This window comes from Mixophyes fleayi, chromosome 1, assembly GCF_038048845.1.
Source record: "Mixophyes fleayi isolate aMixFle1 chromosome 1, aMixFle1.hap1, whole genome shotgun sequence".
In the NCBI taxonomy this organism is placed as follows: Eukaryota; Metazoa; Chordata; class Amphibia; order Anura; family Limnodynastidae; genus Mixophyes; species Mixophyes fleayi.
Window position 1 is genome coordinate 376728595 of NC_134402.1, and position 14807 is coordinate 376743401.

Consider the following 14807-nt stretch of genomic DNA (forward strand, 5'->3'; position numbering starts at 1 on the left):
AAAGGGAAGTTTAACTGCCCAAATGTGTCCCTTTGTCCCGGAGCTCACTATCCCTGCGACCACTCGATATGGCGTCCAAGCCACGCCCCGGAAATAGACCTTTTAATGTGCAGCCTAAACAGCCCTGTATTGAATGGACTTTTGCAGTAACCAATTTAAATATAAAAAAAAAAAAAAAAAAAAGACTGCGCATATTCCTGTCTTACCTTGTGAATTAAAAATATATTCAGATGGTCAAATTACTACAGAGGTAATTTCAAGTTTAAATATCAGTAACATCAGATACTAAAAAGCACCAGTGTCAAATCATATTGCATGGTCTCTAAGTTTATTAAAAAGATACCTACTTCGTACATGACAAATCACATAATTCTTAATGGTTCATTAGAAACTCCGAGATTAACACACACAATTGTTCCCAAAGTTTAGCAATTAATTACGGTAATCTGTTTTTTCTTTTTTTATTCTTAAAAACAGTCAATTATTCACACAGTTAAGGTCAATTATATGTTATTACACTAAATTTTAATTTTATTTATACTGTAGAACACCATCTACTATAAGTTAGTTATTGCACCTCTTTTTTAAGCTTAATTACAGAATTTAGTGCCTTCTCAAACACTTTAAACAATGAAAATATAGCATATAAAGTCTTCCTTAATAGAATTAAAAAAGAAAATCAAATCCTGAGCATGTTATAAAAGTCACCTATGACCATTCATCTAGGCCATCATATGGATTTTGAACTTTAACTCCACTACTTGCAGTAAATAGATGTTATTGCTAAAGTCACAAAACTGGCTAATGTTGATCCTACAATAAATTTGTCTGGCCAATGAAAATAAATTATTGAGAAGCATTTCTTTAATCCTACAAAAACAGACGGAAAGAATTTAGTAGAAGGTGGGTCGTGTAGCTTTAACAATGTAATTTATCCAAGTTTCTGCAAAAAAAAACAAAAAACCTGAAGGGAACACACAAATGAAGTAGTCTAAACAGGTGTTGTACAGGTGATGGTTGCGCTTTTCCTGAAAGTATTTATCTTACATTAGCCAGTAAGTGTCTAATCATCTTCGCTTTTAGCGATAACATATATGCAGATTTTAGCATGTCCAACATACATAGAATTTGGTTAGCACTAAGAGTATTTATCCTATGCATCAACAGTAAAGATACCTTAAAGAAAAGAAATGTAACAGTAAAAAGTTTAGGTTATTTGTGCTCTTTTAGCATTTTGGTCATACATTATGTGTAGAGTTTACATTTTGGCAAAAAAAATAAATAAAATAAAAGCAAAACTTTGCAAGAGTTACATCTTTATATCCTCTCTAGAAGTCTCACAAATAAAAAAAAACATTCTTCTATCTTGTAAAGCTGTTATACATAATAAAGATAAGTGCTTGTAAAGATCATTATAGACTACAAAAGGTGAGCCAAATGTAAATTGAGGCATAATTATCTTTTTAAGAAGGAGTTTAAACCAGGAAATAGTTTACATAGGTAAATTTATACCTAAACAGCATAATCTATTGAATTTCTTAAATGATCATTAACTGCCCTAAAATATATCTTCAATGTATTATATACTTATTTATATAACTATAATTAAATCATAATGTTCAACTGTTCTACATATACTAAAATATTATTTTTTTTCAAATATGCAGATTTTAAACATTTAAAAACTCTTCTTAGAAAAAAAAAAACCCAAAAACTTCAGCAGCAGTACAAGTATGTATGAATATATGTATATATCATAATTTACATATTTAATCATTTTCTTATTTTAGGCAACACCACATTCAATCGATGAATGATTGTGTTAAATCATTTTTAAGGCATCAGTGCGTCAAGGTCAAGAAAAAAAAAAAAGAAAAAAGAAGAGGTTCACAAAAATAAACATAGACCGCGCAAAACATCATTGTCATAGTGGCACGTGTGTAAAGCATTGCACATTTCATCTGTCGGCCACTTATCTTATTGAATTAGATACATTTAATCCACTTTCAGTGCCAGTGAAGGACAATGCTTTGTAGAATCACTCAAGAGTCCACAGGATTAAATATAAAATAAATAATCAGAGAACAAATTTAACATCATTTTTCAGGTGATCATTAATTGTATTAAAACGGTCCGGCAACACTCTCATTTTAACAGTGCCATCAGCTCCACAAGAGAAGATGTGGTTAGCTGGACCAGTCTCTATCTGCATCACCCCTGTGCCAATATTCCTGAAGATAGACTGACGTGCATGTTCATTGAGGAAAGTGTGCAGCAGACTGAAAGAGGTTAGGCTCCAAACCTATCAAAGGAAGACACATTAAAATATAAATTAAAACGGTTTTCATGGCAGTAATACGATTACAATAATCGGAATCTATGTTCCCTTTATTACAGCACCAAACAAAAGATGAAGTGTGTATTGCAGTAAACAGTGAGGCATAGCATGTAGTGTTCTATTGGACTTTAATATCACTTTAATAATCACTTTGTAAACTAATTAGATCTGTCAAAGTAAAACAGCAACAATGCATTAATCACTGCAATAAACAGCACTCCATCTGTTGTTTAAGTCATTTTGCAGTTAAATTGTAAAGACATAAAGCGCTATGAGTTACTAGGTATAATGCTGCTTATTTCTCAGCATATTTGTTTATTATTATTCCTGGAAGCTGTCATATTGATAGCTCTGCCACATGATCCAGCAATGTGCACAAGAAATCAAAAAGGAATGATACAAAAACAAAAAACATACTTGTATAGCCCTGTACTACATATACTTATTTCAGTTGGGTTGTGAAGTGATTATTATTCAACACAGTACCTTAATGTTGCCTTCTGCAGATCCAGTAATAAAATATTCTTCTGTTGTGTCTACAGCAATTGCCTTGACTGCAGAATCATGGCTCTGGAAAATATGCCTTTGTTGCCTCTGACGCAAGTCGAACAAGCAAGTGAACCCTTTTCTGCCACCTGATATTAACAGCTGACTCTTAGGTGCATAAGTAATGACTGTTGCACCACTATCATGGCACATGAAAGCTGCAAATAGAGTGGAACAATGACAAAATAATTGTATTCATATGCTTGTACAATACAGTATACATTACTTGTTTAGTGTAAACATCTCTACAACATGGCCAAATATAGGCTATACATGTCAAAACAGGCTATTCCCAAATGCATATACGTATTTGTTAAAAAATGAACAATGTGCAATGTGTATCCTTTTTGAATAAGTAGAACAAAATCAAAAAAGTTATTTAAATAAAATATAGGCTACTCATGAACAGTGTACTGTATGTAGATTCCATTATTATTTTAATGAATATTTCTATGTTCAAGCCCAACCTAACATACTAGGTAGGGACTGCACTTTACCCAATTTTACAATGGGCTACAATGTTGTGTACACATCTATCTGCTTTTACAATAGTTTTTTGTTGTTTTGTTTTACAAAATTCATTTCAATATGACAGCATACTGTAGCAAGATCTCAGCATTAGGCCCCAATAAAAAAAAAAAAAAAAAATATGTTGGTTGCAAGATTTAGCAAACAATTCTGACATTTTCTTACACATTTTTTAATGGGACAGCAAGTTGGGAAGGAAAAAAAACCCTTGAAAAATAAGCTTGAGATAATAGAGAGGCTGCATCCATTGAGTGAGATTAATATCTAAATAGCAATGCTCAATAAATATTCGCATTGAAGAAAATCTACAAAATTGCTTTTTTTAATGGCCACTAAAGAAATGGCAGACCATAAATTTAAAGTGTATTAAGCAAAAACAGAATGTAGGATTTATTGAAAACTCTCATTGCCTAATCAGTAAAACTACATGAGAATTTATGGATCGGTATTTTTAGAATGTTTAAATGTTTTGATAGCACTTATTTCAAAAGTTAGTGGTCTAAATCTCATTCTTTCTAAAGAAGAAAACAAAAGGTGCTTCAAAAACATATCATGTGTGTAATATATATCTTTATATTTTATAATATTAAAAAGAAAAGAAAACAATTACTTACCATGAACTAAGCTATTTGCAGGCGTTACCAGTGTATCCCACAGACAGATATTTCTGGAGAGTGGAAACAAACAAAACAAAAACTTAAAAAAGGTACAAACTTTTAAAATATTAAATATGCATATACTTACTAAAGCTATTTTAAATCTAACATAACATATGTTACAAGACGTTATTATAAAAGACAATCCCTATCAACTACTGTATGCATTTTTCAGTGCAATCATACTGCAGTATCACTTACCATAAAAAGCACATAATACAATATTTACTTGCTGTAGCTGCTCTGCACTCAACCCCTAATGCAGTACTGGGTTAGCAGTAGTGACTGATGCCCACAGAAAAAAATGATTACAATGTGGCATCATTGAGATTACCAAAATGTACTAGAAAGTGAAGCACTGCTATGGCAGAAATTAACAAAATGTCATGAAATGTTTGACCTTCCAAATTTAACAGAGCAATCATGTTTCAGTTTGTAAAACATTATTCCTTATGTAACTTGTGCTTACCACACATTGGATTGTTTTTAATGTTCTAACACCTATAGCTTGGTACAGTGTGCTCTCATTTCTAGCTATTTGGAGATGAAGATTCCTTTAAGCACACATTATTCATCCTCACATAATATATCGTAATTGACAGATCTAGCATATCAGAGGTATTTCTTGTTTAATTGCTGTCTAGGCATTTCCTAGCTTTGTCGAGTTAGGAGCTTGTGGCTAGGGCAGAGATCTTAAAGAGGCATATTATGATCATTCTTATAAGACAGGAAGGGAATATTTTGACACAAAAACGTAGATAAAACATGTAACATCTTTGAGTAAGGGAACAAGAATGTCCAACAGCAATGTACTGCTACACCCTACCTGTCCTTTTCGCTAAAGCATGTTAATGCCGCCCCTTTCACACTATAATAGTTAGTATGTGAGCAGACAAATTTGAAGTACGTGGGTGACATGTTCTACCATTGTAACATCTGATCTTTCATGGGGGGTGGGGTATAAATTGATTGTAATCCAAACGTGTCAATATGATTTTACGTAGATCTTCAACCCTGCTATCAAGGTAGAGGAACAGAATATCTTTAGTGGCCTTTTCCCAAGGAGTACAAGGATTAACCACAGATCAATTTGTTACATTTATTCCTGCTCCTTTGTGGATATCCACAAAACACTCAGTTGTTGACACTAGTCTGGCTATATTTGAAAACCACCATACCAACAGGCTTGGATACTAAAAAGAAAGCCTAATGTAAGTGTAGACCAGGGATGGCCAACTAGTCAGAGACCAAGAGCCAAAAAATATCTATAGGTACTGCAAAGAGCCAACTTTACCTTTTATATGTGGGTGCATATACATAAACCCAGTATAAACATGTGCATACATACCATACACACATACATAGAAAACAACAATTTACAATAACTTGCTAAGCAAATAAAACCAAAATATCCAACACATTGTTAAAATGTTCAGAAATATCAGAATCCTCCCCACGTACCACTAGATCTCAACACATGCTCCTTAAATGCCATCAGACCTCCCCATGTGCCATCAGACCTTCCCATATACCCCTTACATGCCAATCATGCATACAGACCTACACACATTCCATTATAATATCTCCACAACTGCCATCACATCTTCATCAGCCTCTTTACATGCCATCAGATCTCACATGCCACTTACTTGCCTGCACAGAGGAAAGAGGAATAGCACACTACACTTTCATTGCCTCCATCCGATTGGATTGTCTGTGACACTGTGACCACTCTGCATTGTTCAAAGTAAGTCACAAGATGCGGCTACTCTTGGTCAGTCTAGCAGCTGAATATTTTCCCCTGTCAGCACCTGGACAACTATACTTTGAAATGTGGCTCCTGGCCAGGAGCATCAACAAAGCTCAAAGAGTCACATGTGGCTCTAGAGCCACAGGTTTGCCACCGCTGGTGTAGACCAATCCCTAGCTGCAACTACTATTTGTAACATGTGAGACATCATATAGGATGCTGCTGCAAACATACTAGTAAATCACAACCCTGTCCTATTCGCTAAGCAGGGGCAGGCTGGGCGGCAGGGGGGGGTATCTGCTCCCCGGACTGGTCCCATATTTGGCTACTTTGGGCTGGGTCATCTGCATTTACTTTAAAATAGGTTGCAGAGTCGAGTCTTGCCCCCCGGGCTAAAATTTGCCATCCCTCCCCTGCCCCCAAGTATTATGGTCTCAATAGGCAGAATGACATCCAGTTGCATGAGGCTGTGCATGATCCCCGGGTCCATGTAGTATGAGAAGTCTTATCCAGCCTTACTCCTATTTAATCACAGTACTTGTTGGGAAAGCAGGGTGGTGAGGTAACTAACGGAGGCGGTAAGATTTACTACATTTATTAGTAATTGTCGGTAAGATTTTTTTTTCTTTAAAAATGAGCATTATTAATACTGCACGTCACATCAATTACCTGCTATCATTTGACTGTCCAGCTGTTCCTATCAGGGAGGAGGAACTGATGAAAACAAAGTCGTTGGCAGTTTTGTTATGGCATTGCCACGTCTGTATGGTAAATAAAAAAACAAAATATATAGAATGAGAACTGTACAACACTTCTGCAAGAGATGAAAGAACATTTATCAAAATGTAAAAAAATTCTTACCAAGTATGGTTTGGCGGGACTTCCATTAGCAGCAATATATTTCCAGTTGGTCTGATACAGACTGATAAACCCATCGGCGTCAACAATTCCAAACTATTATTAACAGAACAGTGATAATGATAAGCAACAAAAGCAAGATTCCACAAAGTAACATTTACACAGGCCGTTTACAAAGTCGTTAGGTGTAATCATGCCTATTACCAAATATTGCTTCGTTATAGGAACAATTGTTACTGCAATCACAACTTAACTTTAGAAATTCAACTTTAGCTTAAGGAGAGCTACAACCATACATTGACTTGTATATTATTAATGCATTTGCTTTATAAATGCAAATTTCAATCCCATATAACGTTCACAAAAATTGTCTCAAAACACATATAGAAAACCACCGAAGACAACCTTGCCATTTGCTCCATCAAAGTATACAGTAAGGTCCAGAATATGGCAAAATTCAGTATATATGGAATGGAAAAAGTAAGAGTTCTATGATATGTTATAGTAATGCAGGAAGTTTGCTTATATTGCCAATGGAACTCCAAAACAACATATAAGTAAGCATGGAGTGCATTATGCTTACAATACACAGCAGAGGCCAGAAAGGACCTCTGTATAATTTTCATATTTCAGTTTGTGAAGCAAAAAAAAAAATATATGTTGTGTTAAATACTTTTGTGTCAAAAAAGACAAAAGTATTATAGGAGTGATACCTTTATTGGCTAATCAAAAAAATGATTATATTTGCTAGCTTCTAGAGCACAGAGGCCGCTTCCTCAAAACTTGCCTGATGAAGGGGCCTCAGTTTCAGAGACTATTCTAGTCTTGATTTATATTTTGTGGGCAGCGGTAAAACCTTAAATTTTAATGGCTATGCTGTGTACTTTGTGCAGGCAGATATGTTTAGATTGAGTTAATGTCCTGTGCCATGCATGTACAATTTCAGCCATCCTCATACCCTGTTCCCATTCTTACCAAAAACCATACTATGGCACCAAACGGAGACGTCAGAAAAGGTAATCACAGCAATTTAACCCACTCATTATAAGTTCTACTTCTGGATTAATCACTGTAGAGAAGTCATTGCTCAGACGCACTTCGCATATATAAATCTATGTGTTTGGACAGAAGGGCCTGGTCTAAAAAAGAGCATACTTGTTCAGTCATTTTATGGAAGACTCATTAATGCAAACATTTACCACATTGTGGCATGTAGTGTTGCTTGATCCCTCTATAAGGAGTAAAGAATGGACAACAGGGCAGTAGACAACTCCAAAGTGACCTCAGAAAGAAGCAGAGGCCAAAACTCCTAGAACTACTTCCTTCAGTATAAGGAAAGACATTCAAATGCACAATAGTTAATCATAAAATGAAGCTGTACCATTAACAGTCCCTCACTATTTTAAATGCTAGTGGTAACAACAGAAGCCATGGCCAGGTGAAAATGAGGCAGTGTATTAGTAAGAACCTAGATTAACAATGAGCTAGTAGGAAACTAGACTCCGGGATTAGTCTAATTTTTTTTTACTAAAGTACACAAATCCATAAGTAGTTTATCAAGGGCTTGAGATCTTGACTATTTCAGAAAAAACAACTGTGATTAATACTGAAATAAATTTACAATATATTCATACTTTTAAATATATGTTGTGATAAGCAATTAACGTTAAAATTGTATGTGTATATTTAAAACTGCTCAATTTTCCATTACAAATTTCTACCCTCCAATAATAAATATCACCTCTTTTAAAAAAAACATAAGTACTGTAATTACATAGGAGTACGGCCGAATAAGACTACCGGAGAGAGACCATACCCCAAATTGACCCTAGTCTGTGTGTGTGTTAGGAAATTTAGACTGAAAGCCCCAATGGGGCAGGGACTGATGTGAGTGAGTTCTCTGTACAGCGCTGCAGAATTAGTGGTGCTGTATAAATGATGATGATATTCTGGGGTATGGTCTCTCTCCAGGTCAGGGGCTTTCCCTTTCTTAAACAAATAACGAGAGTATCATGGACTAAACTGCAGCAACCAGAACTTAGGTGCCACACCACACATTGTTTAGTGAAAGAATAGACATCAATAGTAAACAATATATAGGGCTAGATTTGCTAAACTGCGGGTTTGAAAAAGTGGAGATGCTGCCTATAGCAACCAGATTCTAGCTTTCATTTATTTAGTGCACTCTACAAAATGACAGCTAGAATCTGATTGGTTGCTATAGGCAACATCTACACTTTTTCAAACCCGCAGTTTAGTAAATATACCCCAGAGTCTTATCTGGACATTTCCCCATGAAAATTTAACTTGGCACATTGTGTGGTATATTTATTTTGATACAGAGATCAATATATATTGGTTTTGAGGGAGTAATTGTAAATTTAGTGTGTTTATACTAGAGCCAGGAAGAAGAGTTTGATGTGTAAATATGATACGGATTCATTCTTTGGCTTCTTACAGGACTTGTACCTATTGATTAAAATGTTTTAAATCTACCAGAGACCTCTTACACACCTTTAACTTGCTTTTACATATATAAAATAATTTTAATACATTTGCTTTAAATATATTTATATGGTTTTCAGAATTAGTTAACAATAGACTGTCCATGCTGTACTTAAGGGCAGTATATTGTTTTATTTGCCTCTCATTGGCAGTGCAGCAGTCATGTGATAGTGTGTCACGGAGGAAGGTCGGGTATTGCTGTCATCGCTAGCAGGAACACCAGAAGGGACAGGCACCACCGTATACACACAGTTGATACTTACAGTTAATGTAATTACCACCATTACTCTGAGAGAATTTAAGATTACACTGTATTTATCATCACTGCATTGATAAAGGTCCATCAATAGGCCGAAATGTCATTGATTCAATAAGCAAATTCAAACTTGTTCTAGATCTGTAAGCCCTGAAGGTTGCACTCTCTTTGTTTTTGCTGTTCTGTTTTTTCCCCATGATAAATAGATAATAAATACCTTGTTTCCCTGGTGGTTAAACTTTATACGCGTTACTCTGGAATTTCCACTTGGTCGGAAGCATGTGATCTGCTGGGCATGACCCCACTCAAACATCCTTACACTGCCATCTTGAGCACCAGTTAGATCTATACAAACAGACATTAAAAGTATTGTATGTCAGTAAATCTAATGTGTTCTAAAAATACTAATGTTCTATGTAACATTAGTATAAAACTGACATCCACCTCGATACATACAAAGAGGCAAAAATGTCCCACTTGTTTCCAAATTAGTTTACTAATTTGACTGTTATCACCACTTTAACAGCTGAGCACTAAATATTAGAAAACTCTTGTGTACTGCATTACCCCAGTCTTACACCATGTAGAGATATTAACTCACAATAGGGGAGGGTTGGATGGGACGCCATTCTGCGGACATCTTTGATTGTTTTCTTTATTAGCTGTAAGGAGCAAGAAAATATGTATAGAAAGCATATTGAATATGAGAGACATCTGTAAGTTTCTTGAGCATAAAAAAAAAGAAAGAAAGAAAAACAAAAGAAAAAAGAAAACAAAAAAGCATAATGGGAAAAATTGGATTGGTATGATGGTACTCTATCACAAACTTATTGATTAGGAAAACTAAACCTGTATACAATGCAACAGTCTGCAACACCGGATTGTTAAATTAAGAGCAAGAGGTTGACGTCAATTTGAAGAAAACATCACTGAGTGTAACATTAATGCAATCTTGTTAAGGTGTTCTGCACTCACACAAGGCTTGTATGTCACATAAAAAGCATGACATCATCATGATGTCACCAGGTTACCCAACATTCCCCAGCTTTGCACTTTAGTATTCATAACACTGCGTTGCCTTTGAACACAACATGCTGGTAGCTAGAGTCTCAGCCAGGTTTAAAGATGGCTGCTGTATGTCACCTCAGAAGTAGGCAACCTACACATTCATATCAGTCCCTGCCCCATTGGAGCTTACAGTTTAAATTCCTTAACAGCCTAGCGTTAATTTTCTCAGCAGCCAGTTAACCTACTAGTATGTTTTTGGAGTGTGGCAGTAATTCGGAGCACCCGGAGGAAACTGAATCAACATACAAACTTCCCAAAGGTAAGGCCTGTTTGGTAATCAAACTTATGACCCCAGCAGTGAGGCATGAGTGCCAAACACTGAGCCACTGTGCTGTCCTCTTATTTTAAGTTCATTTTTTATTACTAGATTATTCGTACAATTTTATGAAACCTACATTTGTGAATATTTTTTTAAATGGGCTCCATATTAAAAGTGGTGTGCATTGTACCTAAAACTAATAACAATGATCTTATTTCTATGACTGCTTAACTAGTTCAGGATATTAACACAGGAATTATTGGGTGAGCCAATACCCATTTCCTGTCTGCAATAAAACTAAGTAATTGTCAAAGGATTCATTCAAAAAGTACATTAAAGCAAGTTATGTCATGATGTCCGTTTCTTTAACAAATTGAATAATAGAATAATCATACACATTGCTGGCATTCAGGTAAGGAGGATATACAAGAATTCCAGTGGACCCATTGACCAAAATGATGATCTCACGCACCACACACACTTTTTAGTGACACTTACAACTGATGCACCCCTCCCAGTCTGAACTCCTCCTAACCAAGGCATATTGATAGGCGTTCCTGGATTACTGTGGGTGTAAGGAGTGGAGCCCTGCACAGCTGAAAGATCATCACGGGTGTGTACAACTAAAAAGTCTTCAGTTCTACAAAAACATAACAGAAAGTTGTTATACATAGAAAATAAAGTGCTATCTCATTTTGCGGACTACTAAACCCCAAAATTTACAAAAAGGAATCATAGATTTGGTATTTGTTCAATGTTACCCTGATATTCCATGCCAGCTGAATAACTAAAACTCCCCACAGATTATGCCTTTACCAAATCTTTAAGACTATGACGTAATGGGATCTAACACAGGTCAAAAAGCAGTCTGCACACACCAGTGTTGCTGTGACATCAATTGCACTACCCCTATTTCTAAATCCACATATTGCAACTTTGCAAATCAAATCACAGTCTGCCTGTTTAATATTTGAAGTCCCTCTCTCCTAACATGGCAAGCGGCTGCAAAGGAGTGAAAGAGCAGGATGGCCATATTTAGTTACGTATAAACCCTTCAGTTATTTCATGCTCATTGAGCTCAGTACTACACATACCGATATATTTTAAATGTCAACTAGTGGCTTTACTTGCTCTCAGTGATAAAAGGCATAGCGCCTTTATAGATATAGCAACATTTATACACAGATTAGTGACAACACCCTTATTGGACCACTTGCATTTTACCTGCAGCTGTAAAAGAATGAACTAAAGAATATATTCAAATGATGGAAGAAAACGAAATGAGAAGGATCAGAAAAACTGTTAGAAAAAAATAGGTAACCAAAAAGTATTGTTAGAATTGTTTAAGCACTACTAAGTTTGGTAACAATCCACATGGACATATTTATAAAGTAAAAGAAATGCATACCCTTTATTTTCAATTTCAGATTCATCATCAATCCATGAATATATCTGGGTGGCCAGGATTGCAGACACATCGAGTTCCTGGATATCATGACTGGACGCGATTGCAACACAGTTTCTGTTGGCCTTTAGGCAGAATAGAAAATCAGACATTATATAACCCATAAACAAGACTGTCATGGTAGAAAGGTAAGTGCACACCAGAATAAAAAACATGCACAGAATAGATAAATATTTCACCAGATAAAAAAAAAGTTACAATTATAGATATTTATCATACGCTAGTGTGGGTTAATAGATGTATAAACATAGTTGTAACAAGGAAAAGTAATTGTAGCAAAGTTGCTACAAATAAAATATACATCAACAATACACTCAAATGGCGATTTATTACAGTATAGAAAAAATTGCTTAATAAAATGAACACAAATAATTACATATGTATAATATTGAAATTCTTAACTGAAGGAAATGGTAAGAGACAGGATAGTATTCTATATAGGAGCAGAAGACGACAATACACATACTTTATTTACTGCAAAAGCAGTGATTATGTCTGACTCTTTATGGATTATTCTTGCTCTCCCTCCCGAGGATCCAAGGTCAGCTTCAGTCTAGAAATAATGGAAAATATATACATTTAGGCTGTATTCTCCAGATCTTTACTTGGGTGGAATAATTTGTTGTTGTTATTAACAACTGAAATTGTCGGCTAAACTAGTGCAATCAGGGTGCCAGAAAAGCAAAGGACCTCCTACTAGGGCTAGTAATATCGTGGAGTAAAGTGTGTGTGAATATTTGCAATATCCTGTAATGAATAATACATTAAAATACACAAGAACCCTCCCCATTATAAAATTAAGGCATGGTTTTAATTATTTTAAATCATGTTTAGTCATAAATTAAGTACTTTAATCTCCAAATTAGGATTGTGCAGTGCATAGTCACAAATTTGAAGGTCAACCAACTGCTTTATTTGACTACACCCATCTCAGAGGCAGAGGGTGGGGAACATAAAGTTTGTGGTACAGCCTGTAATCCAATTTGGACAGTTATGTGTGTGTGTTGGCTAGAACAATCAAAACCCTCTACTCATAATCCAATAGTTTTAAATACACCTTTTGACATGTCTGTTTGGTGACAATGTCTATACCACACGCTCTCTCAATCCTTCACCCATAACAAAACTTACAATGCTCCATGCATAAAAACACAATATCAAAATAGAAGCACTGAGCATGTCCAACCAGTACAAATATGTACCCTAAACTGATAATATTTTAGAAACTTCATTCACAAGCAAAACTAATCAAAACCAGACCACACAATAAACACTATCAACTTCTACTTTGCCTAGTATATGCCTTTGTACAACATGCACATTCCAAAAGGTGAGACTGCCACCAAACTGAGTCTCCTGACCCAAGACCTTAAAAATTGAATAAGTAGACAAAGCAGAAAAATGTATCAAGAAACCAGCTACAAACATCTACTTAAAGAAATTCATGCTCAACTGATTATAAAAGAGGGAGCAGACATGTCCCTTTGCAAGAACATGAATGGGTATCCTTCATTAGAACAGATGAAAAGAAGCCATGCTGATATGTCTACATACAGAATAAAAACAGATATTGGAATTTATATTCAGAATGGAAAGCATGTACATTTGTTCATAAATCCAAAATAAGAACCAATGCTGCAGTTTAATACTTTAGAAAGCAAAAAACAATTCTATCAAATTTTCTGTCCCTATTTTCCATCTTCTCTCTTCTTCAACCCACCTGCTCACGGTCAAGCAAACTAAACTCCAAGCATGTAAAGAACTAAGTTGTAGAGAATTTATGAAATGAAAGCGCTGACCCAAAGGGGTCCTTTATTTAGCTACTTGGATGATAAAATCAGTGGATGGAGGAAACAACACTGTTCATTTGAAGTACTTAAAATAAACAAATGCAAACTCCAATATAAATGCATACCTCATTGATAGATCTTTTTTTTGTAAAAATGTTTCTTATAAATGTTTCTTGGATGTCCTCCTGTTTCACCAGATATTGCCAAAGCCTCTTTATCGGTAAGGTGCTTGAATGCCTGGATCTAAAAAGCAACACACACACAAAGCTGTTATATCAGTCAACACCACAGTACTCTAACAAAGCTGTACACTGGCAAAACTGGAGGATTCAAATACACTTTGCTACATAAGATTGTGTAGAGCAAATAAAAGCTATCATTAATATGTGCAGTCAACATAGATAGTATTTACTAGTAAATGTGTTTATGTATTACATTATATCCCTTAATTAAAAGTCTAATTTTGTGGGTGGGGGGGATTAAATGTATCCCCCTTTCAATTCATGGATTCATTTTATGCTCCTTTCACACAATAAGATTTTTTAGTACAAAACTTTTACATATAAATTAGTAAATCGCATTCTATTGTTAAATTTAATATAATTCTACATTTAACCTAACAGTATCTTGTTCTCACTGCAGTATCAACATTTGTTTTTCTTTCATTATATTTGTTTGGTAAAAGGACATATTAACACACATTTATAATTGAATAAGAACACCCTCCAACCCCTTAATTTACCACTTTATTAAATATAAAGTTGTTTCTCCTTTCTTGATCTACTGCA

General features: G+C 35.1%; 1 protein-coding gene across 1 annotated transcript in view; it reads right to left on the reverse strand.

The window, feature by feature from the left end:
* Window positions 1–306: 306 nt before the first annotated feature.
* Window positions 307–14807, reverse strand: part of DMXL1 (Dmx like 1) — a 113060-nt gene continuing 98559 nt past the window's right edge. The window contains exons 33-43 of the mRNA XM_075179332.1: window positions 14145–14262; window positions 12696–12782; window positions 12173–12294; window positions 11263–11404; window positions 10039–10099; window positions 9655–9782; window positions 6680–6772; window positions 6488–6579; window positions 4027–4079; window positions 2825–3042; window positions 307–2302 (exon numbers count right to left, since the gene is read on the reverse strand). Coding sequence (XP_075035433.1) covers window positions 2078–2302; window positions 2825–3042; window positions 4027–4079; window positions 6488–6579; window positions 6680–6772; window positions 9655–9782; window positions 10039–10099; window positions 11263–11404; window positions 12173–12294; window positions 12696–12782; window positions 14145–14262 — 1339 coding nt within the window. The 3' untranslated portion in view covers window positions 307–2077. The remainder of the gene's footprint in view (window positions 2303–2824; window positions 3043–4026; window positions 4080–6487; window positions 6580–6679; window positions 6773–9654; window positions 9783–10038; window positions 10100–11262; window positions 11405–12172; window positions 12295–12695; window positions 12783–14144; window positions 14263–14807) is intronic.